The sequence below is a fragment of the Triplophysa rosa genome, linkage group LG6 (assembly GCF_024868665.1).
Source record: "Triplophysa rosa linkage group LG6, Trosa_1v2, whole genome shotgun sequence".
NCBI classification, from domain to species: domain Eukaryota; kingdom Metazoa; phylum Chordata; class Actinopteri; order Cypriniformes; family Nemacheilidae; genus Triplophysa; species Triplophysa rosa.
In genome coordinates, this window is record NC_079895.1 from 14,841,235 (window position 1) to 14,867,023 (window position 25,789).

Below are 25,789 nucleotides of genomic sequence, written 5' to 3' on the forward strand. Positions count from 1 at the left end.
ACAACAAGCGTTTTGGCCTGAAAATGCAAACCTTAAGATGAAAGTTTTTGAAAACGATGTGATTATCTTCTCTATGAAAACAGGAAATTGTGAAAATGCTGACGCAATGTGCATGTGTGTTTCTTTACAAAGTGACATCACCAACTACTGGCAACTACTGGCAACTACAGTCAATGTCAACTGGACACAAACACACTTTTCTATTTTTACTTATTTGTCAAGTCAAGTCAACTTTTATTTCTACATTTAAAACCAACAGAGTTGCGCCAAAGTGCTGTACTTTTAAAGCAGAGCATAAAACACATCTTACATACATATGACAAATCTTAATCAAAAGCTAAAGAAAATAAATAAAATTAAAGAGCAGATTTAAAACTGGCTTGTGAAGGGACTAGCCTCACATTAATAGGCAAGCTATTCCAGAGCCTGGGAGTAGAGACCTGCGCAGGACGGATTTTTCCCACAAGATTCTGACCCGCTCCCGCCAAAAATAGATATGATCTTGTCCCGCTCGTTTACCATTAATCCCGCTCCCGCCCGCAAAATCCCACTGATAAAGTATACGCCGGATTTTGTCGCAACTCACAAAAGGAAGGTGCTTTCCTTCGCTGTTAGGATCAAGTCAGTTAGATACAGTCCTGCTCACCATTATTGGCACCCTTGGTAAATATGAGCAAAGAAGGCTGTAAAAATAAATTTGCATTGTTTCTCCTTTTGATCTTTTATTTAAAAAATATACAATATTCCAACATTTCATTGAAGTAAAACAATTTGAAGACGGGGGAATATCACATTGAGAAATAAAAAATTCTTCCATATATGTTGGCCACAATTATTGGCACCCTTGTATTTAATTCACACCGCAACCTTAATTTATAAGAAAATCAGCTCTGAGTGTTTTCTTTTCAGTCTGATGAGGTTTGAGATTACATTGACAGTCATCTGAGTCCATTCCTCCATAAAGAATTTCTCCAGATCCTTCAAATATTGGTCCTCCCTCTTCTTCAGTTCATATCACTCATTTTCTATAGGGTTCAGGTCATGGCTATGGCAGGATCTTGATTTTGTGTTCAGTGACCCATTTTTTATTGATGTTTATTTTGAACCAATGTGCTGATGGACGATCTAACCACGACCCATTATAATATTTCTAGCAGAGCAAGTCAGGTTTTGATTTTTTTACTTGTTGGTATTTGATATAAAACATGATGACATGTATCTGAACAAAATGTCCAGAACCTCTGGTATAAAAATAGGTTCACAACAATGAAGATCTGGTGACATATTTAACTGTGGACATGGGGCATTCTTTTATCCCTGTGTGCAACAAACCTATCTTCTGTTATTGCTGCCAAAAAAAACTCTTTTTCATTCCATATGGCCATAGACCCCGGTCCTGGTTGAAGTTCCAGTATGGCAGATTAATATAGTGCAGTTTATTTTTGCATAAGAGCAGAAGATTTGTTTCTTGAACAGTGTCCCAAACAACTTGTGGTGATGGAGGTGCAGTTGTCCTTTATTTTTATTAAATGCTTTCTGACCCCAAAATTCAACTGATTACTGCAATTTTCCATCTGTGCTCTTTGAAGAGTCTTTGGCCACTCAAATTCTTCTCCAAGTTGTGACACATCTTGTTTCAAGCTGATTTTCAACATCTCCAGCCTATTAAAACTTCTTGATCATTGCCCTGATGTTGGAAATGACATTGTTTATTGTTTTAACTACAAATTCCTTAAAGCCATTTTGTATTTTGTGTAGCTCAACAGAACTATATTGCACATCAGAACTATATTCTTTGGTTTTATCCATTGTGATAAATGATTAAGGGGGGTTGGGCTTTGTGTTACTAATATTTATTCTCCTGTGCAACAAGAAGTCATAACTGGACAACGTCATGTTTCTAGTCACCTTGGTGTGCTAAGAAAATGTAAATATCAATGGGAATATACTTGGGAGGTATTTTACTCATAAGAATTTCTAGGGGTACCAATAATTGTGGCCAGGGTGTATTAGAGAAAAAAACAATTTCTCAATGTGATATTCCCCCACTTCAAATTGTTTTACTTTAATGAAATGTTGGAATATTTTATATTTTTTAAATAAAAGATCAAAAGGAGAAACAATCTAGATTTATTTTTACAGCCTTCTTTGCTCATATTTACCAAGGGTGCCAATAATGGTGAGCAGGACTGTATACCAAGGGTTCACTCTAAACAAGGGGAATCCGCTTTTAGCTTTAATCCTGCCCGTAGCTGGAATCAGCTCCCAGAAGAGATCGGATGTGCTAAAACATTATCAACATTTAAATGCAGACTCAAAACTCATCTTTTTAGCTGTGCATTTACTGAATGAGCACTGTGCCTTGTCCGAACTGGCTGCACTATATTTCATGTATAATCAATTTATTCTAAACTGTTTTAATTAACTTTAAATCTTTTTTTAAATAATTTTAAAGGTTTTAAAATTCCTTGTTTTATTGTTGTGATTATTTTAGATGATCATTTAAAAACATTTATGTAAAGAACTTTGAATTATCATTGTGTTTGAATTGTGCTATATAAATAAACTTGCATTGCCGTCGCATACAACCGAAAAAGATTTCCAAATGTCAGATTTTCCTTTGCTTGGCTTTGTAGTTTTGTATGTCCCTTTTTAATAAAGCATTAACATCTGTAGAATTTAGAGATTCACTGTCATGAATTGCGGCGTGAAAGAACCCAATTGCAGGCAGCAGTGAAGGGGTTAACAAAAACAAGACTTTATTTATTAACAGAAACAAAACACCCTCAATGGGGAAAACGGAACTCAGAAATATATAAAACAAAAGACTTCCCACGTGGGGGCAAAACGAAAACAAGAATAGCTAAACTAAACTAAAGGACACGACCAAACGTCTTAAATCAAAACACAACAGGGTAGAACACAAGACTCACGGAACAAGGGCAAGGCTGGGAACAGGAACACTGGACAAGGTACAAGGCACATAAACCGTACACATGCATACACAACGTAATCCACGAACACAAGACAAAGAAACAAGAGGGTATTTATAGGGAGAGACAAACGAGGGATAATGACACAGGGCAGGTGTGGGTAATAAAACACTCAGGGAAAGATAACAAGGAAACTGAGAGGAGTGGGGCAAATGACAAGACACTGGAGAGAACGTATATTATTGTCAAAAGGACAATAATATGTTTCTCTCCACACATAACCAAAGGCTTTGTCATGACTCTGCTACAGGACCAAGAAAAACATGACTAAATGAAGCAGAGCCATGACAGAAGCCCCCCCTTTAATGAGCACCTCCAGGTGCTCACCAAGGGGTAGACGGACGAGACAAGACCGACTGAGACAGTGACATGAACAGACAAAACATGGAGAACAAAATCAGTGGCAGACAAGACAAAATAACAATGGGTTGGGGTGCGACAATAAAAATAACAAACATGGGAGGGGGTGGGGCAAAACAAGGGCCCATAGGGGGCAGTCAAAATGGTTGGGGGGGAATAGTCCCAGTCCCCGGCTGCGCTCTAGGGCGCGAAGTCCTGGGGGACTTAGGGGAGTCCTGGGGGGAACAGTCTTGGCCCTGGGAGTTTCCCAGGGACGGCTGGACAGGGCTTGCGCCGGCTGGAAGGCCGGCTGGACAGGGCTTGACGCCGGCTGGAAGGCCGGCTGGACAGGGCTTGACGCCGGCTGGAAGGCCGGCTGGACAGGGCTTGACGCCGGCTGGAAGGCCGGCTGGACAGGGCTTGACGCCGGCTGGAAGGCCGGCTGGACAGGGCTTGACGCCGGCTGGAAGGCCGGCTGGACAGGGCTTGACGCCGGCTGGAAGGCCGGCTGGACAGGGCTTGACGCCGGCTGGAAGGCCGGCTGGACAGGGCTTGACGCCGGCTGGATCGCCGGACTGGACGCCGGCTGGATCACCGGACTGGACGCCGGCTGGATCACCGGACTGGACGCCGGCTGGATCACCGGACTGGACGCCGGCTGGATCACAGGACTGGACACAGGCTGGGGTGGAGTCCGCGCTGCCCGCCGCTGCCTCTTTTTCTTCAGCCGCGCCACCCGCCTGGAGGTCGGCTGAAGAAAAGAGGCAAAAGGCACGGCTGGCTCTGGCTGGGACTCTTCGGATGTGGACTCCCAGGATGCTCGCCTCCCCCGCTTGCCACCGAGGCTGGCTGGTGGTGGAGAGGCTGCAGGAGGTGAGGAGGAGGACGGTGTGGAGTCCCCCAAGGTGAGAGTACCCACCACACGGTCCTCCGGGATGGTTGCCAGACTGGGACGAGAGGAGATTGGATTATTGCTGGGAGAGGAGTCTTTGCCACACTCCTCTCGAAGCTGCAACCGTTCCACTAATTGTGGGAACGGCTGGTAAACCAACTCCTCCCGCTCCAGAAAAGATGGTGGGTCGTCCATCCCGGCCATGAGGTAGGCACTCACCAGTACCTCGGGGATGGATGCCTTCCTGGCATCGACCTCCCGAGCATAGTCCTGTAAGGACCGATGGCACTGGGCCGGGAACGGACCACCTCCGGCGTGTGACTGGGAGGCTAATGCCTCCCACCATACCGGATTGCCGGTACACGGCCACCGGCTGGTTGGGAGCCTGTCCATGGGGCTGCCTGCTGGGTTCAGTTTGGGTTCGTGGATTCTGTCATGAATTGCGGCGTGAAAGAAGAGAACCCAATTGCAGGCAGCAGTGAAGGTGTTAACAAAAACAAGACTTTATTTATTAACAGAAACAAAACACCCTCAATGGGGAAAACGGAACTCAGAAATATATAAAACAAAAGACTTCCCACGTGGGGGCAAAACAAAAACAAGAACAGCAAAACTAAACTAAAGGACACGACCAAATGTCTTAAATCAAAACACAACAGGGTAGAACACAAGACTCACGGACCAAGGGCAAGGCTGGGAACAGGAACACTGGACAAGGTACAAGGCACATAAACCGTACACATGCATACACAACGTAATGCCATGACATTCACCTGCTGCGTTGTGCTCAGCCATTGTGTACCTCAGTTTACCGCTAGTAAGAATGACTTAATCACCGACTGCACCTAGTATAGTTCTTTATCTATCTTCATCATATCTAATAAGTCACATTAAATAAAACCAATAGTTTGTTCAGAACAAAATTTCTATTCATAATTTCTTGCATATTTACAGAAAGTTCACCCAAAAATTAAAAGTCTCTTATCATTTAGCCTATTCACTCTCTTGTCCATTTAAACCCCTATAAGTGTTTTTTCTGCAAAACACACAAAAAGATATTCTGAGGAATTATATACTATATAAAACGTATATAGGCCTATTTTAGTTTGTTTTAAATGCTTAAAAATTCTAGTCGAAAAATTGCTGAAAATTGGTAAGAACCCATTTGTTTCTTTTTACATATTTAGACGCAGTCCATTTTGCGGGAATCCCGCGAATCATTTTATTTTCCTGCACACACGAGTGTTTTACCGCCCGCTCCCGCCCGCACCCATCAAATGTTGTCCCGCGCCGCACTCTGTTGCGTTGGGTCCCGCGGGAGTGCAGGTCTCTACCTGGGAGCTGTAGCAGAGAAGGCACGACCACCTTTTGTTTCGCAGTGACAACAAGGGACAGTTAAAAGAGACTGATTACCAGATCTGAGAGCCCTTTGAGGAGAGTAGGGAATCAGAAGATCATGGATATATTTTGGTGCCTGACCCGACAAAGCCTTGTATAGAAGAACAGCAATTTTAAAATCAATCCTGAACTGTACTGTGAGCCAATGTAAGGATTTTTGTACCAGTAAGAAGCCTCGCTGCACGATTTTGAACAATTTGAAAACGCTGCTTGAGGCAAGCCGCTATAAAGGGAGTTACAGTAGTCCAAGCATGATGTTATGAAGGCGTGGATTACAGTCTCCAAATCTTTATGGGACAGGAGCTGTTTTAATTTCGCAAGTGATCTCAAATGGAAGAACTAACCTTCACTACGGCGCTAATCTGTTTCTCAAAATTCAACAATGAATCAAATATAACCCCAAGATTTCTTACATGAGGTTGAACACTAGCAGAGAAAGAACCCAAACCAGAAACAGTTGTAGGCCTAGGTTGGCCTAAAATCCTAATTTCACTTTTGCCTTCATTTAAGTGCAAGAAATTATTAGCCATCCAGAATTTTGTCTCTACAAAACAGTCAGAGTGCGTGTCCCAGGAATCACTATTATTGATTTTGCTGGAAGATAAAACTGCGTATCGTCAGCGTAGCAGTGGTACGAGATCTTATATGTCTTAAAAATGGCACCAAGGGGCAACACATAAAGTGAGAAGAGTAAATGGCCTAAAACGGACCCTTGGGGAACACCGCATGACAAGGGAACCGACCGAGAAGAGAACTTCCCAATGCTCACTGAGAAGGTTCGATCCTTCAGATAGGAGGCCAATCACTGCAACGTGACACCCTGTATACCCACCACCTTTTCCAGCCTATGTAACAAAATGCTACGGTCGATTGTATCGAAGGCAGCGCTTAAGTCCAATAAGACTAGCACCGCACATGAGTCAGTATCAAGAAGTTGCAATAGATCATTACTAACCTTCAACAATGTGGTTTCCGTAATGTGCAGTGGTCTAAAACCCGCCTGAAAAATATCTAACATATTAGACAAGTTGACAAAGGAATTTAACTGGCAAAAGATGACTCTCTCTAAAAGTTTCGAGATAAAAGGCAGCTTCGAAATAGGTCTATAATTACTGAGAATAGAGCAGTCAAGAATAGGTTTCTTGAGCAGAGGGTGGACCACTGCATGTTTAAAATTTGATGGAACAACTTCTATATTAATGATAGCTAATACAGCCGGATTTAAGGTTGCAAACACTTCCTTAAAAAGACGAGCCGGGATAACATCAAACTCGCAGCCATAGGACTTAGCCTTAGCAACAATATCAGACAAGCTCCACTGAGGACACATGGTGAAAACAAGTTAGCGAATCAGTCGTGTAATACCCCAGAATAGTTATTTTTAGTACTGGTGTGGATACTGTAACTAATGTTGAGCATTAACCTCAAAAAGTGAGGAGGTTATCAGGTGTGTGAGCACTATAAAAATGTTAATAATGTCTGATTAAAAGCAGATACTGAAAGCTGTCAGAATGAGAATGTTGTTCCAAAACACTTATAAGAACTTGACCCTCTCATGCAGATCCGGCAGGAATTCTTTTTGTGACAGACATGCATCATCAAACCATGACATCAAATGCATAACTGCATAATGTCCTGATAAGATATTCTCTTCAGTGATTCTAAACACAAAGTGTGGCCGAGCCTACGGAACATAAACCCTCTTGCAGTCAATGATACTGTTACTGCCATCAGCTTATACTCTTTATATTTTTTCTCTGTCTCTTTAAATCATTATTTTACTATACACATGCTAATTATGCAAACAGCATGACGTCTCACTGTGACACAAAGATCTTAATGCATATTATATGATAAACACAATCATACAATCTTAGATAATCGTCACTGACTCGTTTACTGCAAAGTAAAAAGAGGCTAATGCTAAGTCTGTCATATTTGCCAGAAAACTACAGGAGCCCCATTGCCAAGACAACTGCTAAATTGATCAAGAGAAGGTCACCCACCAGGAAACTTGGCCAAGTTAATTTTTAGCATAACCCAAGCTTTTGACGAGACTCCAGCACAGGGTTGTAAAACAGCATGTTATACTCCGAAAGCACTGCTGCTCATAATTAAAGGCAGACAGATCAAGTTCCTGCCCAGGATTTTGAGATTTTCACAAGACAATGGGGTCAAAATGAGACCACATTGAAAATCTCAAGGCGGAAACAAGCTAACAATGAAAAAAAAAAGAAATATTAAGATTATGCACCATTTCAAGGTCATTATAATCAAATAAGCAAGATGCTTTTGTAACATTCTCAAATCATACATAATCCATCTGATTTTGCATGAACTTGTAAAGTTCCAGCTTGAGTGCATGTGATTATTCATACAAAAAAGGGCGTTTTTTTATTTGGTAACTTTACAATTTTTTTAGATCAACATACTCGTCTCACTAATTTTACATGTGGCTTTACATTATTTACTATGTTAACATTTGCAAATAGTAATTTCATTACTGTCTTCACTTCACCACTAAACTAAGTCAGATTTATGCAACTGAAAGTAAAAATACGCACATTTGGCAGTGTCTATTAGAGCAATTCACAGCACTCGAGAATGGTGTATAAAATTACAGAGCGGGACGCAAGGGTCTGGACACACGCTTTACATAACATAAGTTGCCGTGTCAACTTGCTACTGTAAACAAGCCCATGTTCACATTAAAAACAATGGAAAGTACCGCGGTGCAATGGGAATAATGCATTCTCTGTGAGTGTCCTTTTACAGTCTCTCTCTTTCACAGGCATGTCCTGTCTCATTATTTCTCACCAATAACTTCACTAAAGCAGTTCAACGCAAATTTAAAAGACATGATAGTTTGGAATTAGTATCGGAAGAAGAAGCAGAAGAAGGTACTGTAGTTCCCAAGTTCCTTTAAAAGCCAGATGGTTATAAACACACTCCGATGTTGTTTCTGATTTATCTACACACTTGTGCCATCGAACTGTACAAATGCAATATCGGTCTCGTAGTCATGTGATATGTCTCTATATCAGCATGGCTGTGATTAGGCCAAAGGCACGAGGACACAGACTGATATAGAGACATAGATACACATCACCCTTCTACTCGAGCGATATTGCATTAATATACTTCTATATAGATATTTAATTCTGTATTAACATAACTTCTGCTTTTGTTATTTTTATTATGGTTCTCGTTGTTAATTTATAAATATGTTTTGTTTTAAAGCCACTGTTCTATTTGAAAAATTAAACAATTTGTGATAAACAAACTCAAATTTTTAACCGAATAATACGTTTTTTTATTTTCAAACTCTATTATTTACATTATGGAACGTCTGCTTTAAGTAAAAGTCTGCTTTCCTCACGTCTCTCGTTTTGGCCATTCTGCATGCTATCCCAGCTTTATTTGTCAGTATTTGGTCCTGATGGCTTTTGAACAGCCATTATTCTGTGGGCTCTGTTCGCTGAGCTGTACAGGAGATTGGCATCCCTCAGTCTCTAATTAGGCAGCCTGCACTTCACCAAAACAAACACTGCACTACAAAGAGATGCGACTCAATAATGCCATCAAATTGCTTTCTGTCTTCCAGCAAAGATTTCTATTTTCTGTCTCCCTCTGTTCCAGAAAAAAAACCATCAGGTAGGTGTGCTGCCTGTCTGTGTGTTGGATGATTACGAATGCTAACTCTATAATGCAGAACATGATGAACAGGATGTTGAAAAGATGGCTTTGAATTTTGAAATATAGCTGATGGTTAGCTGTATGAGATCAGATAGGCTTAAATGAGAACACTGACATACTTCAAAAGAAGCTCTAAGAGATGAATGAAATAAGAAGCCCGGCAACACAGAAAGATCAAATATGCTCAAGGATATAGGACCAAATTCAATACAAACTTCTGTTATGAAGCGCAGACTTTGAGATGTCAAGATCTTCCTTTCTCTCTACAATAAACACAGAGAACCTGAAAATACAGCATGGGAATGAAAACCACGGCTAAAGGGAAACAAGCATCATCACAACATAAGCAACAAAAGATACTGAGTAGCTGAAAAATGAACCACCAGAGACCATATTATGACATCCGGCTTTTGTGACATCATCTAACAGTGCATTGCATAAAGGAATGTCAGCTGGGTAAGCGATTTAAATTCACAGATCTCTCAGGAGGAATTTACAGTTTGTCACTGCATGCCTTATCACTGATTTGCTTTTAGCTTGTATGTGCACGTTACATTTACACTTGGCCACATTCATGTTTCACAAATAAATGTGATCTTCTATTCCCGCACTACATGCAAATATATTGCATTGACTTTCGTGGTGCTGCAGTGCAAGTGAGTGAAATTTTGTTGCACTGAATGTGTCTCATTCAGGGTTTTTAAAGTGCTTTGATGATGGTGCAACAGGTAAAAGCTGTTATGTCATGCATTAAACATTCGACTTAATTTAATTAAAGGTACTCACGTGTGAATTAAGGGGCTTCTAAACTTCTACTTGCTGACTTCATTTAGGAGCAAAGTGGTAACACTTTACAATAGGGTTGTATTTATTAACATTAGTTAATAGCTAACACACTAACTAACAATGAAGTATACTTACAGCAGTTGTTAATCTTAGTACATTTTAATTTTAGCATTAAAGGCGGGGTGTCTGATTTCTCATAGCCGTTGTTGATGTTCAAATCACCAAAACAGACACACCCCTACCCCCATCTTTTGCTTTCGTCAGCGCTCGTCTCGACTCATGTCCATTCTGTGCACTGTGCACCTTACTGCTGATTGGCTGCAAGGTTGCTTTGGTACTCAGCCCGACCTTGTCTAAACAAGCGTAATTCGGAAATCGGACACCCCGCCTTTAACTAAAATGTTTTTTAAAATCAATAGTAACGCGACTTAAGTAAGGGATAATTTACAGGCAGCTGGTTGTTATCGCAGAAGTAAGCCCGGACAGTGATCAGGACCCGAAGGTCTTGAATCACACTAAAGGGGCTTATTTCGCGATAACAGCTGACTGCTTGTACATTATCACGCTTATTACATGGCTACTTGCCACATGAGAAAAAAAACGGACATGAAATGTGAATTTGAAATATTTTATTAGCTCATTTTTACCGAATGCAGACCTTCCACGAGGAAAATCCGTTTACTTTCAGTTTTAAGGTAAGAAACTACGATCAAATGTCACGAACAGGCAATTTGGTTTAATCATTTGTAAATATAATGTCATATATGATATTAAAAGACATATTTATATATAATTTGTAAAAAACCTGTAAATCAAATTAGATCAAATTTCCAACGTTTGTCCTGTGAAAATTTAATGAAATTTCTTCAAGCTCTAAAGTAGCTTTAATTTAAATATTTAATATATGCAGATTCATGCGTATGCAAATTAGTCCCCACCTCCACTAAATTACACCAGCTCAGACTACCTGATCCACTTGGTCAACTGTGTAATGTGATTTGTTACAACATGTTTGTGACGTAGAAATTCGTTTCAAGGCAGTTTTAAGGAGCAAAACAATCAGCAATGGTGGTGACTGGATAAATTTGCACATGGTTTGTCATAAAGCATAATAAAACCCCCCACATAAACATATAAACAACACTAAAGACTTGATTTTCACCACAGGAAGTCTTTAACAAAGATTGATAAATGCTAAAACTTATACCGTGTCAGGTTATCCAATGGATTAACAAATGCAACCGTATTATAAAGTGTTACCAGCAAAGTTTATGGTCAGTATACTGTCGGAATGTTACAGTATGACATCATTGCCTTATTTTGGACATCATGGTATACAGTGCATGCATTCGAAAAAGCGATATGTAGACATACATTGCTGTTTATTACTTATTAACAAAGCAGTTAATTTTCATTACTCTTACATTCAGTGAGTTTTCAGCATGACCTTCAAATATAGCTTTTAATTTTTTTACTATTGAATATAAATATTTTCCACCTTCACTCTACTTTTAAGATTTTACTTTAGATTTTTTGTGAAACTTTACGGCATTGCCGTATTTCGAGCATTGTTTCTTTGTGATTCTAGAAGGTGACTACTATATTTGTTATTCTGAAACCAGCAGCACCGCCTTCCTTGACATCAGTCCTAGGGCTAGATCATCGTTAACCTGCTATGTTAGTCAGGGTGAGGCAATGCCTGAGGTTATTGTCCTATGAGCTTCTGGTGAATATCACATCAGGGGAAGTGTGTCTGCTGTTACAGGACGCTGACAGTTGGGCCACTTCCAGCCCATCGGCCCAGATGGCAGGGCACATGGTCGGCCCCCAGCTGGCTAATGGAAATGTCACAGGAATGGCTAGCATTTGAAACAAAATGAAAAAGAAATGCAGGACATGCAGGTGTGTGTTTTATTTTTGCTGACGTTCTGCCTTTCATTGTCTCCGAGCCTTCAGAGAACATAACACCGTACAGCAGACAGTCAAAACAGTTACTACATCACAGAGTTTAAGAGCTTCAGCATGGTATACTGTGACCAAACTAAATATTTGGAATGGGACGCAGGATCACACTTCTTTAGGGATTAAAAAACACTCCTTATCAAAAGTAAAAAAAGTTTCGCTAATCTTTGTGCTGAAAGAAATGTTCTTTGATCAGGTGTTACGGTAAAAAAGGAGAATGTTTTTAAAAATCTCATCAGGTGGCTCGCCTTTACAAATGTCGTTTTGAAACTCTTTTTTTTGTGGAAACTGCCCGGAAAAATCTTTTGAATATCTCCCTGCCTGGCTTCACTTATTTGATGCAGTGGAGGAGATCAGAAGGGGGAACAGGCACTGAAGTGGCATAATACTAGACATTGTGTAAACACGCTTTCTAAAAACACACACTTCCAGCTGCTGCTTATACCACTTAAAACATAACCACTTAAAAATGCAAAACAAAAAAATATATAACATTACAGTACAATATTATTCCATTTCATGACTAATATTTTCATGCTATTTAACCATAAAATGCATACATTAAATATAAACTTATGTATGAGCATGGTTAATCTTTCTCTACAATCAACATCAAACCCAAACCCTTGAAATCTAGCAAAGAAATTCAGAGCCAGAAGGAAATAAAAATCATCACAATACAAGGCAGAAAAAGACAGAGAGCAGTGAGAAATATTACCCACCAGAGACCATGTTATCTGGCTTTTGTGTTAGATTGGTGAGTAGCACTTTTATCCTCTGTGAAACTCAATGCCAGACTGAAATGAATATGTGGATCAACAATTACGTCCAATCTTTTGCTATATTTTTCATATGATGTGATCTTTTCTTAAAATTCCTATTTTTATATAAAAAGGTAAATTAGTATTACCATGGTTTACATGTCCATAAACCTTTTTTCAAGGTTGTCTATGAAATTACAGTACACATAGGCAATGTTAAAAACCATGATCATGTTTAGATATACAGTATATTTAGTAAAAAATGTAATAGCAAGCTGTCATTTTATCCTTAGCAATTTACAGTACACTAATAACAGTGACAGTTCCCATGGAACAACCCACACAAACTTACATCAGATAACATCAACATGTTATGTGCATGTAAATCAGTTCTTTACATGGAATATTGAGCTCACAGGAAGGTTGATTGAACACTTGGGGGCATTTAAAGGGCACACGATTGTGCAATTCAAATGAGTAATCCTGCTTGGTTTGTCTAAATCCCAAGATCCTAAATTCAAACCATTTATTGTGCATTTCCCTTAAATTACTTTAAAAGAAACTAGATCAGTAAAGGTGTCTTCATGCCAATTGCTGCAGCAAAAAAAAGTGTAAGCGCCTCATTCATTTAGGACTGATCATTTTCCAGATTTTATCATCAAAAAATATCAGATGAAAGCAAACAAGTAATGAGAATCAGCAGATGTGTACCAATGCACCAGTTCCTAATTTCTGTGCATCTCAAACAGACAATTATGTGACAGTTTCACAAACATCACTAAGAGGTTACTGTTGTATTAAAGTAGCTATTTAAAGAAATATATAACACTTCTGTAGGATTTCAAAAGAACCACAAATCCTTAGTAGGTTAATACAACTGGATTAAATCCACAGAACCAAACCGTTTTTCTATGGGAGGCAAATCCTGCCAAATTTAAATAAATAAATTAAAAGATGAAAATGAAAACCAGATTAACAATTTCATTATACACAACTGCGTTAACAATATGTGCCAAAATGAAAAATAAAATGAAATTATTTTATTTTCATTTTCATTTTTACACTGACAATGCGTGTCAAATTGAAAAAGAAAATGCAATTGGTGATTTGACATTTCATTTTCACTAAAATCTCGAGGCAAGACTGCCAATATGAAAATGAAAAGGCAAATGTGAAAAAGAAATTGTAAAAACATTTTTTACAAAGGTTTTATTAATGTTCACGCAATAATACTGACACAATTCAAATTAAAATGTAAACTTTGATTTTCATTTTATTTTCTCTTCTCTTTCATTTCATTTTCGTTTTCATTTTAATTTTCGTTTTCGTTTTCATTTTCTTGTTCACAGTCATGCAAATTACATGTTAATTAGTGGGTGTGGACGAGCGGCTGCATTACTGGGAATGCCCACAAAAACGTCATATCCGTTTATTCGAACGAACGTGTGTAGACCTTGTCAGGCGCTTGGCCTTAGCGCTTTGTAATGATCACGATGACTGTGCCTGGTGCAATACCGAAAGTTGTTGTGTGGTGTTCTGCATCTCTGATAAGTTAACAGACGAACAAACTAAAGCATCGGAGAGCCCGTATCTCTAGCGTGCCCTGAAACATGCCGGAGCGCGATTGTCCCCACTCCGCCGCTGACCTGCTCTTACACTGTACATTACCATCCGCACCCGAGCACGCTATCATCATTACACTGTGACTGCTTTTAAGAAAACATAAACAAAGCGATCTTTCTCAGCACAATAGAATCCATCGTAATGTTCGGTTTGAGGTTGATAAGGTGTGTTTAACTTCACGCGCGCAGACCAATTCGCTTATGGTATCCCGAGAGCGGCTCATACCAAAAAAAACATTTCATACCTACAACACTTATAAGTGCAGGCCTGTGTCACCGCGCCGTGGGACAAAAAAAACATTCGAATGAATTAATAGTGAATGAATTAATTTCCCTGGTTGTTCCTCTGTTGTCTGTTGTTGATCGCGGAATGGGACCGGGTTGGACCTGCACGGTTTCGGCGGGTGGGACTTCCTGGGTCGCGGCTCGTGGGCTCTCCCTGTTCTTCCTGGACGTTGCTCGGTGGCTTTGGTCGGGGTCACTGAGTGCAGCTATGACACGTCAGAGGAGGTCTGGCCCCCCGGCTGAGCCTGGTTTCTCCCGAGGTTTTTTTTTCTCCATTATTCAGCATTGGAGTTTGGGTTCCTCGCCACAGCAGAGCAGTGCAGTGTTGGCTTTGCTCACCGGGAGACTGCATTTATTTATTTATTTATTCATTTATTTATTATAATGATCTTGCTTGGTCTATAAACACCATGCACTGTGCTGTGTTTTACCTTTCTGTGTTTTTCTTATTTGCTCCTGTAAAGCTGCTTTGGAACAATGCACATTGTGAAAAGCGCTATATAAATAAAATTGAATTGAATAGTGCTGTGCGTATTAGATGTTTTTTGCTATGACAGCTGAACTTCAGGGAATTTAAACAGGCGCATCATTTAAAACATGCATTCATAACATAGTGCAGCACTTCGTATAACGATTGGCTCATAATCATAATGAATGAAGTATGCGGGGCTGATTTAAACACATATGAGCCGCTCTTGTGATACCATAAGCGAATTGGTCTGCGCACCGCGCGCGTGAAGTTAAACACACCTTATCAACCTCAAACCGAACATTACGATGGATTCTATTGTGCTGAGAAAGATCGCTTTGTTTATGTTTTCTTAAAAGCAGTCACAGTGTAATGATGATAGCGTGCTCGGGTGCGGATGGTAATGTACAGTGTAAGAGCAGGTCAGCGGCGGAGTGGGGACAATCGCGCTCCGGAATGTTTCAGGGCACGCTAGAGATACGGGCTCTCCGATGCTTTAGTTTGTTCGTCTGTTAACTTATCAGAGATGCAGAACACCACACAACAACTTTTCGGTATTGCACCAGGCACAGTCATCGTCATCATTACAAAGCTATAAAGGCCAAGCGCCTGACAAGTTTCGTTCGTTCGAATAAACGGATATGACGTTTTTGTGGGCGTTCCCAGTAATGCAGACGCTCGTCCACACCCACTAATTAACATGTAATTTGCATGACTGAACAAGAAAATGAAAACGAAAATGAAATAAAAGAGAAGAGAAAATAAAATAAAATGAAAATCAAAGTTTACATTTTAATTTGAATTGTGTCAGTATTATTGCGTGAGCATTAATAAAACCTTTGTAAAAAATGTTTTTACAATTTCTTTTTCACATTTGCCTTTTAATTTTCAAATTGGCAGTCTTGCCTCGAGATTTTAGTGAAAATGAAATGTCAAATCACCAATTGCATTTTCTTTTTCAATTTGAAAGGGACAACGCATTGTCAGTGTAAAAATGAAAATGAAAATAAAATAATCTCATTTTATTTTTCATTTTGGCACATATTGTGTACGCAGTTGTGTATAATGAAATTGTTAATCTGGTTTTCATTTTCATCGTTTAATTTATTTATTTGAATTTGGCAGGATTTGCCTCCCATATTTTTCAGGGTATAATTTAAAATTGAATAAGGTCTTTAAAATACTGTAAATCTGTATGGGTTGTATGTTTTGTATGGACATGAACAGTACAACAGAACAAAGTATGGTTGTCTTCTGGTTGTCTTCAAAGTATGGTTGTCTTCTGAGAAGAGATGTGTAGAATAGCCACACAGAGAACAAAAGTTATGGGTGTGTCTATAAAGGTAGAGTCATGTTTGCAAGTGAAATTCACTCTTGTACCAGAAATGTACAAAGACATTAACAAATAAGTTTAAGCAAACATCATACCTCTACAAGACAGATCTTAAAATAAAAGCTCTTTATTTTATAAGATAATGCAGACAAAGTGTTGCCGATGTCATCATTTTAGGACAGACAGGTTGATAAACATTCATATTCATGGGATTGAACATTCTGAACAGAGTCACCACAGGTATGTACAATCTGCTGACTATCCACTTACCTGCTATACAAATAATTGTGTCATACCCGGCTTGTTAGTGTCAACAATTCAGCAAAATTCTCAAGAAATCTCTCTTTTTTTCCCTGTATCTCCTCTCCACAGATGCAAGGAAGCAGAGGATACAGTGATGGGCTGATTTTGTCTGAATAAGGCTCCGATTAATCAATCTTTTCATGCTCTGGTGCCCACGCAGCATAAATCAGCATGAAGATGAAGTCAAGTTTATAATATGGACAATACTGTCAAAGCTCTTCGCAGCCTCTCACCTTTCAAGGTGATTTATATTATCTGCTATAGCCTTAATGCCATTCGCACCATTTTTTTCACCACATTTCAAGGTGCTTTGGCTGAATTTCTTCACTCTTTGTCTTATACGAAACTGTATAAACAGTAGGCAATTTGGTTCTGCAGTTGACGGAAAATTGAATAGATTAGTCTGCCCTAGCAGTGAACCAGTCATCTCCCATCCAACTCTAGCCTAAACTATTAATGCAGGAAACGGAAAACAATCCACTAAAGATTCCCTCCTCCTCTACGCCTGTAGGAAATCTGGTCATCTCCACAGGAGAGCTCCCTTTAAAAGCCTCTCGTGTTTGACCTCATAAGAAAGTTGAAATAAATGACTCTATCATGCTAATGCCCGACAAGATTCTGCTCACCCCCACTGAGAGGGGAGTAGTATTTAGAATGTGAAATCAGGCTGTCTATACCCGACCAGCACTTTGACATGCATTCAGACTGAATAAATATGTGCGTCCTGTTTGGGTCAATGCACACGTTTTGCACTTCAAACTGTGAATTGGACAGCAGTGATCGCACACATTTAGTCTGACTTCTTAGGATCTGGCAGCTATGGGGGAGTTAATTGAAAACACGCTTTGCAGTCTTGTTTCAGTATATACTGTAAGTGAATATACACCAACTGAAGTATATAAAAGATATAGAAAGTATACGATATAAGATATAGAAAGTATTTTTTCATTGTCCTTCAAGGGGTTTTTTTTGACAGTTTTGGGCTTTTTTTCGCTTTACAGCTTTTGATATTGAAAGATCTACAGCATGTTTGTCATTCTTCTGCATATTCAGAAAATATGCCTCGCAAACTGTATAAATAATTGAATCTCTTTGACGGATCATTAATATTGCACTGTTGAAAACCAAGACCTAATTTAGTTTTATGGGTAAAACCCATGCTGGACTTTTCATCTTGTCCGTACACAATGTCAGGTTTCACAAAACACACGGAGTGAAACAAGACTTTCGTCTCGTGTCATGTTGGGACCCTCCAATGTCTAGTGGTCACAATAAAAGGGATGTAGTTGTTCTTCCAGGGACACCAGATCTGAAAGGACATCCTCTTGTTATCCCTCTTTGAGAGCAGAGCCAGGGGCTCCTGAGAGGGACAGCAGCAACCATTATCTCTGTTACCTGACACAGTTGACAAGGATATGATGGATCTCAAGCTTTACTCTGGTGCCTCTGTGGTAAATATGAGAATATCCTTTTGCTTGTCCTCATTGAGGATTCACGGCTGATCTTGATCCATAACACACTCCTCAAGCACTACAGAGCTGATTACGTTTTTTTTTCCCATATCATATAGAAAAGCAAACAACTGAGTGAGAATATGCAGTGACACCGTTGTGTTGTGAAACCCACATTATGCTCGCCGTTGCATAGTGTTCAACATTTCAACAATACAGGCGACACATTTGGGGTAGGCTAGCTGGATCTTACTGGTATTGAGAAATACACACACAGAAATACAATGAATCTATTCTGGGAAAAGTCGCACTGACCTCTCCTGAATCATAGTACAGTTATAGATAGGTGCCAAAATTGATAGACAATTCTATTGAAATATTAAAAGCTACAGTGTGTTATGGAATTTCATAATGCAACAAAATAATACTTAAAAAAATGGAAATGGAAAACAAATTTGAAGAATTTGAACAGCATTGTTGGGGGATGTACTAAAGAATATAAAAAGACGTAGGGTAACATTATAAGGCAAGCATAAAGCAACATGTTTAAAATAGTTTTCGCACTTAAATGATGTAAATAACAATAACGGATGAACGTAAACGCGATGTGCACCAAAACAAGCGAAGTTGTACAGCAACAACGACCATACTGTATGTAACCTATGGAAATCTGATATCTTCTTCATTTACATCAATAAACACACGCTGTGTGACAAAAACATAGTTAAAAGTTTAAATGAAACTCATTGGCATACATAAAAACAGTCACAACAATAAAGTAAACAAACTATTATTTCAACCGCGAGCACTTTTTACGCCTCAAACGTCTAATTTTTGAACCTCTTATACGCCTTCGCAGCCGAATTTTGACGCTTATGTAAATGACTTAAAAACGAATTGTTGCTTAATTCACTGCACATTGTTAATGATGTAATCATTTTAAATTTGTTTTCATTCACTCCACATAATAAATATAAATTGATTTCAAGTATCTTGGGTCAACTACAGCAACTGACTACAAGATCTGAGTCTAACCGAAGATGTAAGAAAAACACTACGCACACAACTTTAAAATCACATAAAAAAGCACTGCAAGGTACTTACAATGACTGCCGCACATGACTGAGCTGAGAACGGAGAGCAGCGTCAAACTGACACCGCAAGCCCATGACTTTGGCAACTGCATGTTGTCCAGGTTTCCTAATGGCAGTATATCCTAAATATGTATGAAAATGTGTATTTCCAGTACGATTCGCGCCTCTCTCTTGTCTTGTGTATATTTCAGTAGCTCGTGCTTCTCTATCTCACCAGTGAGCAGTCGAACCGACACCAGGCGGAAAAGAACCTCTTAAAGACACCCACAGCTCCCACAACGCCGTCATCGTCATCTCTCCAACGCACACACACAGCTCGCGCACACACTCCAGCATCCTCTTCCACGCGTGCCTCGCTTTCCAAAACAAACACTGGGGATGCTCCAAATGCATCAGAAGCCAATCCCATTTGACATTTAAATGGTTTTGAGGTGTTCAGGGAACAGCGTGGAAAAGTGTATGTAATACTCATGTGGGCATTTGGCGCGTCGTGTGATGATAGTTACGGTGTTGCGAGTCGAGGCGTTTTCAGCACCACGGACAGTTCCAATAGACGCGCAACAGTGCATTCAGATTCACTAGGAAATAGCATTGAGTTAATTAAACTTAGTTCGGTTTCATTATTGTGCAGTTTACGCTTTTTGGTGGTTAAAGCATTAAGTGGACGCTACCCGAGGCTGTTGAGCATTTCAGCTATTTGAATACGGCTTTCAATATTTATTGTTTCTCATTGGTCTGTGTTACTCGTGCTATTATTTTCCCCCTAAACACGTCATTGTAACGGCCGAGAATAACTGCGATAATGTTCAAAATCAGTCGTCATAGTTTTTGTTGATGCTAAAAAGTATTGATTAAACTGTGACTAACAAACTTAACGCTTTGATATCAAAGGGCAGTGTTTTATAGACTAAATAAAAAGGATGTTGAGCATCAGTGTCGTTGATCACTTATTGTCACCGATAGACGATAGATTCCGAGTAAACCTGGAAAGTCCGATGCAAATTTTCATTTTTAAGGCTTCTGGTTGTAAACACTTTTGGAGTCATCGTTCTCACTGTACTGGACAGTTGGTGACACCCATAGGCTTTAAATGGGATGACAACACCTACTGCCTCTGAATCAGCTGCTCTTCTGTTTCTCCTTGTGAGGACTAAATGACGAACAACAGTGTTGTCAGCAGTGACTTTGCACTCGATCAGTGAATAATGTTCAAATGATATAAATCAATACATACAAACAGTTTTAGTGTAGAGCTTGAACGCTTTTATTAAATGTCAACCTAATACTTCATTCATCAGGTCTATACAGCTTTTATGTATATAGATCAGGTGGACTAAACTTTACATTTTATTTAAGTAATGTTTCTATTTAACCATTGAAATGTTACTTTTATGGTGGCATTTAGTAAATACAAAAACAATTACATTTATGGACTGATTCTGGTCAATGTATAAGTACATTTTCAATTATTTTTTATCAGTTGAATTTATTTTATTAGTCTATGAATCATTCTTAAGGGGAAAAGATATGTGCAGCTTATAAAAGACATTAAGGTGTCTCAATGAAAGTTAAAGCTGGTGTATAGACAGATGATAAGTGTGTTTGTGAAACGGTTTAATGTCGCGGTCAAATGACACATCACCCACTGGGAACAGTGATAAGCATGTTATCGGAAAAGAGACTACAAACAGGCTTCACATGGAAAGAAATGAGACGACTCTCACATGAATAGTTTAAACTTTGACCCTCTTGGTCCTCATATCCAGATGTTCCATTTCTCATGGGTGAGGTATTTAATATGAATAGAAATTGACTTACTGACTTAATTTAGCACAGCAAAGTGACAGCATCTTCTACACTATTTCTTGTATCAATTATTTAGTAACTAAAAACCATGCATCTGATAATGCTTAAAAGAACAGCTTGCTCTTGAAACAGTTTGCAAACATATATATAATAATAAATGTATGACCAATCAGATTCCTTGCAGTTTACTCTGAATTGATCTCGTTTATGAGCTGTAGCAGTTTTTTCTATACTCACACTACTTCATATTACACTGATCAATACTAAATGCTTTGTAGAGCATCAATAGTGTGCAATAAATATGCTTGTGGTCTAATTAGAGCAAAAAGATACATGATCTCACCACCACAAAGACGCTAGAATTACGTATTCTATATTGGATCACCATACGTTGTTTTTGAAGTATGCATGCTATTTTCTATATTTCTCTCCAGTGGTTGCGATGAAAATAGGTTTTCAATGTGACAGAGGGCCTTAGAAAATTTCTTGCTACGGTGTAAATTTGTTTTCAGTTGTAGAATAACGATGAATAAAATGTATTTATTAATAGTAAGCAATGTGAAAAAACAACTTGAATGCTGAAGTCCTATATTAAAGGTAACATCTAGTCAGGTGTTTATCGTACAGTACAAAAAATGATTCATGTGCCCTGCCTTGTAGTGACGGCACTATATTTACCATCTGCATAAATGCATTCCGCTCTCATTTATCTAGCAGATCAATAGTCTCCCTTAAGTTTCTTCCACAAGCGTTTTCTCGTTGGATGTCAAGTTATGAGGCTGTACACGAACAGCTATTAAATTACAAGGCCATATTTGACACCTTTCACCCATACAAATCCGATTCATGGTTTAACATCACCTTCCTAAAGGCAGAGAAGCATGAAAAATGTATTCCTTATTTTAAAGTCTTAAAGGTTGCAGACTTTTCAATATTTCAAGATCTCCCATAGCACTTTCGAAAACGTCTCGCAAAATTGTTTAATATGACAGTTTAAAACCTTGGACCAATCATATCAAAAGAATGTTCCTGTAGCTCCCTTGGTAGAGCATTGCACTAGCAACGCAAAGAACATGGGTTCGATCACAGGGAACACACATACTGTACTGATAAAAGACATGTATATACTAAATGCACTTTGGATAAAAGCATCTGCCAAATGCATACATGTAAAAACAAAAGTAAAGAAGTTCAATGATGGTGCACACATTTTCCAGCTCTTGGATATATTCCATGTGATCTTTAATTATGGAAATAAAGAATGCAACGGATTACAGACATTGTGAAATGCAATCAAAATGTTAGACATTTTATGACCCAACAATATCCCATTTAAATTGTTCTTTGTGTTCAAAACACAAGCATACAATAGACAATTTACATTCAAAATTATACAATAATTAGATAAAAGATGGTTTCAGCTGCAACAACATAAACATTATGTGGCCCAAACTTTACTTCTGGCAGACCTCGGCAAAGAATTAATAACTGTTGAGTAGTTTTAATTTAATTTAATACAATTAATATACAATAAAATATTAATAAAATATCAAATAAATTGTAACTTCAGGCCAGGCGGATGCGTCCAATGAAACCTTCAAAACCAACTAACTGATTTTTGTCCAAGTCAAGCTCTCTCCTGTCTGAGGTGTTGCGTTTCCAGTAGACCACAAAGTTCTTCTTGTAAACAGATCTGCAGTGAAGTGTCAAGATTCTTGCGTTCATCTCTGGTAAGTGTTGAGAGGTACAGCCATTGTCTACTCTCCTTCGTTCTCTGCACAATGTCAAACACGAGCAGCTTCATTACTCACACCTCTGCAGAACAGTTTTCATCTCCACCAGCCCTGTCAACATTGAGTCGGGAATGTGTGTAGCGCTGAAGTACAAAGGAGACACATTTGTATATCTATCCACCTTTAAAGAGTAAACAGGATTTGAGGATTGAGATACAGTTTGTTTAGCCTTTACTAAGAAATGTATAAAGAAGGTAGGGGTGTCGAAATTTACCAGTATTGACAATAGCCATGATTAAAAACGATTACCCCTATATTCTACATTGTAAGTGTGATTTGTAGGCCAAACAAGAGAAAATACAAAATAAACAAAAATTAAAGGACAATTGTGTCATTTTTTGGAGTATCTATTGACAGAAATGCAATATGATATACATAACTATGTCTTCAGAGGTGTATAAACCCCTTACATATTGATATATATATATATATATATATATTTTATTAGCTTAGAATGATTTCTCTTTACATACACCGCGGGTCCCCTTACATGAAATTCGCCATGTTGTTTTTTACAGTAGCCCTAAACTGACAAACTGCTCTACAAAGTTTCATAAATATGTTATCTCCTTCGGAAAAGATTTGCTTCTTGCTAAAATCGAGACAACACCTTTGTCCTGTGAGAGCCGACGTGAGCCGTTGGTTGCAGTTCGATCTAAAATCTCCACATAGCTCCTTTAAATATGATTTTCACTGATAGCATTATTTGTTCATAAAAAACATTTAACAAGACATCGCGATAATGTTGTTATGAATCCGTTTGGCCGCGTTAAAAGTGATGTGAGAATCTAATATCGTGTCAGCCCTAAAAGAAAGTTTGTAAAAGAAATTCTGTAATCAAACTTGACGTTTTCTTTACGAAACTTTAATGCATTTTATGAAACACAATTCGAGAACCAAATTTAGATTCTGGGCACCACAATCGAAAACAAGCCCACACAACTCAATGTCCTCTTCAGTTGAAATGAGTCACATTTATGATGAGCATTTGCATTGGCATCATGCAAGCCAAGACTTTTCTCTGTTTGTCATGTGCTACTTGTTGTTTATTCATTTATTTTGAAGTTTCATTGGTAATTATTTTTGGTAATATCACAGTGAGATATCGGAGTCGTACACCCATATGTTTAATGGTGATGTCATGTTAAACTATCACTAGATTACACTACTACCATGCTGTATAGTATATTCCTTGTGCATTAAATGATAGATCTGTGCTTTTTGTTTCTCTCGGAGACATTGTCTGTAGCTTTGACTTATTACAGTGGTTGTTCTCTCCACTCAAGTCACCTCCGGCTCTTGTGCACTAGATCAAAGTAGATACATCTGTTTCTGTGTGTCTGTTGCACTAATGGAAATATATTCACGCTTACTCATTTCATACTGAGCAAACTGTATACTCCATACGGAATTAGTTCTCACCTACTCCTTTTGACTAATACAATCCAGTCATTCTTCAACTGTGGCTCCAGGTTAAAAAAGAGGAAAGAAATCAAACTCTGTCTGACAAAATACAGGTTTTAAAATACTGATTTATAGCGACTACAGTGACACCCATCATGCCTGAAATAGCAGTTACTGATGGATAGCGTCACATGAGATGGCTGGTGTCAGGGTGAGAAAGAAGTAATGATCAAACAAAGCTGAAATGCTTTCGCTATTTCAGAGCAGAGACATTTTTTACAGAGCGGACACAAAATATTATAATACTGAGACTGGAGAGTCTGGCACTCTTAGGGTCTGCAGATGCTCCTCTGTGTGTCTAAGTGCAAAGTAAAGGCAATTTGGAGTGTTTTGGTGCTAATAAAAAAATTAAAATGACTTTTCAATTTACACATATGAGATCTGTTTTGGTTTAAATTATTTCTAAGCATCAGGAGTAAAAGTCATCCAACAGCAATGTGAAAGACTGACAGCATAACAAGACATATGAAACATTTTGAACTTTTCCTAAATACATGTACAAACATTATTATGTATTGCATAAAAGTGAATATGAACTTGTTTTATTTGCAGTATTTGAGGTCTGAAAAAATTCAAAGCATCTTTTTTGTTCATTTTACATGTTTCTCCGGTTTTCATTTTCTGCAAATACATGCAAATGGAAACAATATTTTTTATTTGAGATTTGGTAGAAATATTGTTAGTAGTTCAGAGAATGAAACAAAAATGATAATTTTACCTAAACATATACCTATAAATAGTAAATTCAGAAAAAAAAAAATTCCGCAGCTGTATATTCCAAAAGAATAGTAGACATCTTGAAAAGTATTATACTATATGGTGTGTGCGATAGTATACACATATATTTACATAATGCATTTTTTTTTTGTATACCCTTACATTTCCTTTTACCTTGAGGGGACTATGTGAAATATAAAGAATGATCTGCCTATGGTGATACATTATCTTTCCACATTAAGTTGTGTCTGATGTGATACTGTATGCTTTTGTATAAAAGCCACAGTAAGTATAGAGGCAATTTATCACCCTCCAGATGTCATTTTCTATCGTCAATCACAAATCAGTATTTGTTCCATGGGCCGCCTTTGAAGATGGTATCATTGCAGGAACAACAAATAAGTGATTAGTCGGATAAACTAACAAAAGAGATGTCTTTGAGTTCTCTCTCTTGCTCTCTCTCAAGATTCAAAGAAGCTTTATTGGAATGATAAAACAAATTTTACATTGCCAAAGCACAGGAAAATTAAATATAAACATTCTGCACAAATACAGATTAAGATAAAAATAAAATAAAAGTATAAAGTATCTATATATACATATCAATATAAACAGAAAAAGAGCA

General features: G+C 38.4%; 1 protein-coding gene across 1 annotated transcript in view; it reads right to left on the minus strand.

The window, feature by feature from the left end:
* Positions 1 to 19,671, minus strand: part of cntnap5a (contactin associated protein family member 5a) — a 77,679-nt gene extending 58,008 nt beyond the window's left edge. Inside the window, exon 1 of the mRNA XM_057335226.1 lies at positions 19,395 to 19,671. Within this exon, the coding sequence (XP_057191209.1) occupies positions 19,395 to 19,476 (82 nt within the window). The 5' untranslated portion in view covers positions 19,477 to 19,671. The remainder of the gene's footprint in view (positions 1 to 19,394) is intronic.
* Between the last annotated feature and the right edge of the window lie 6,118 nt (positions 19,672 to 25,789).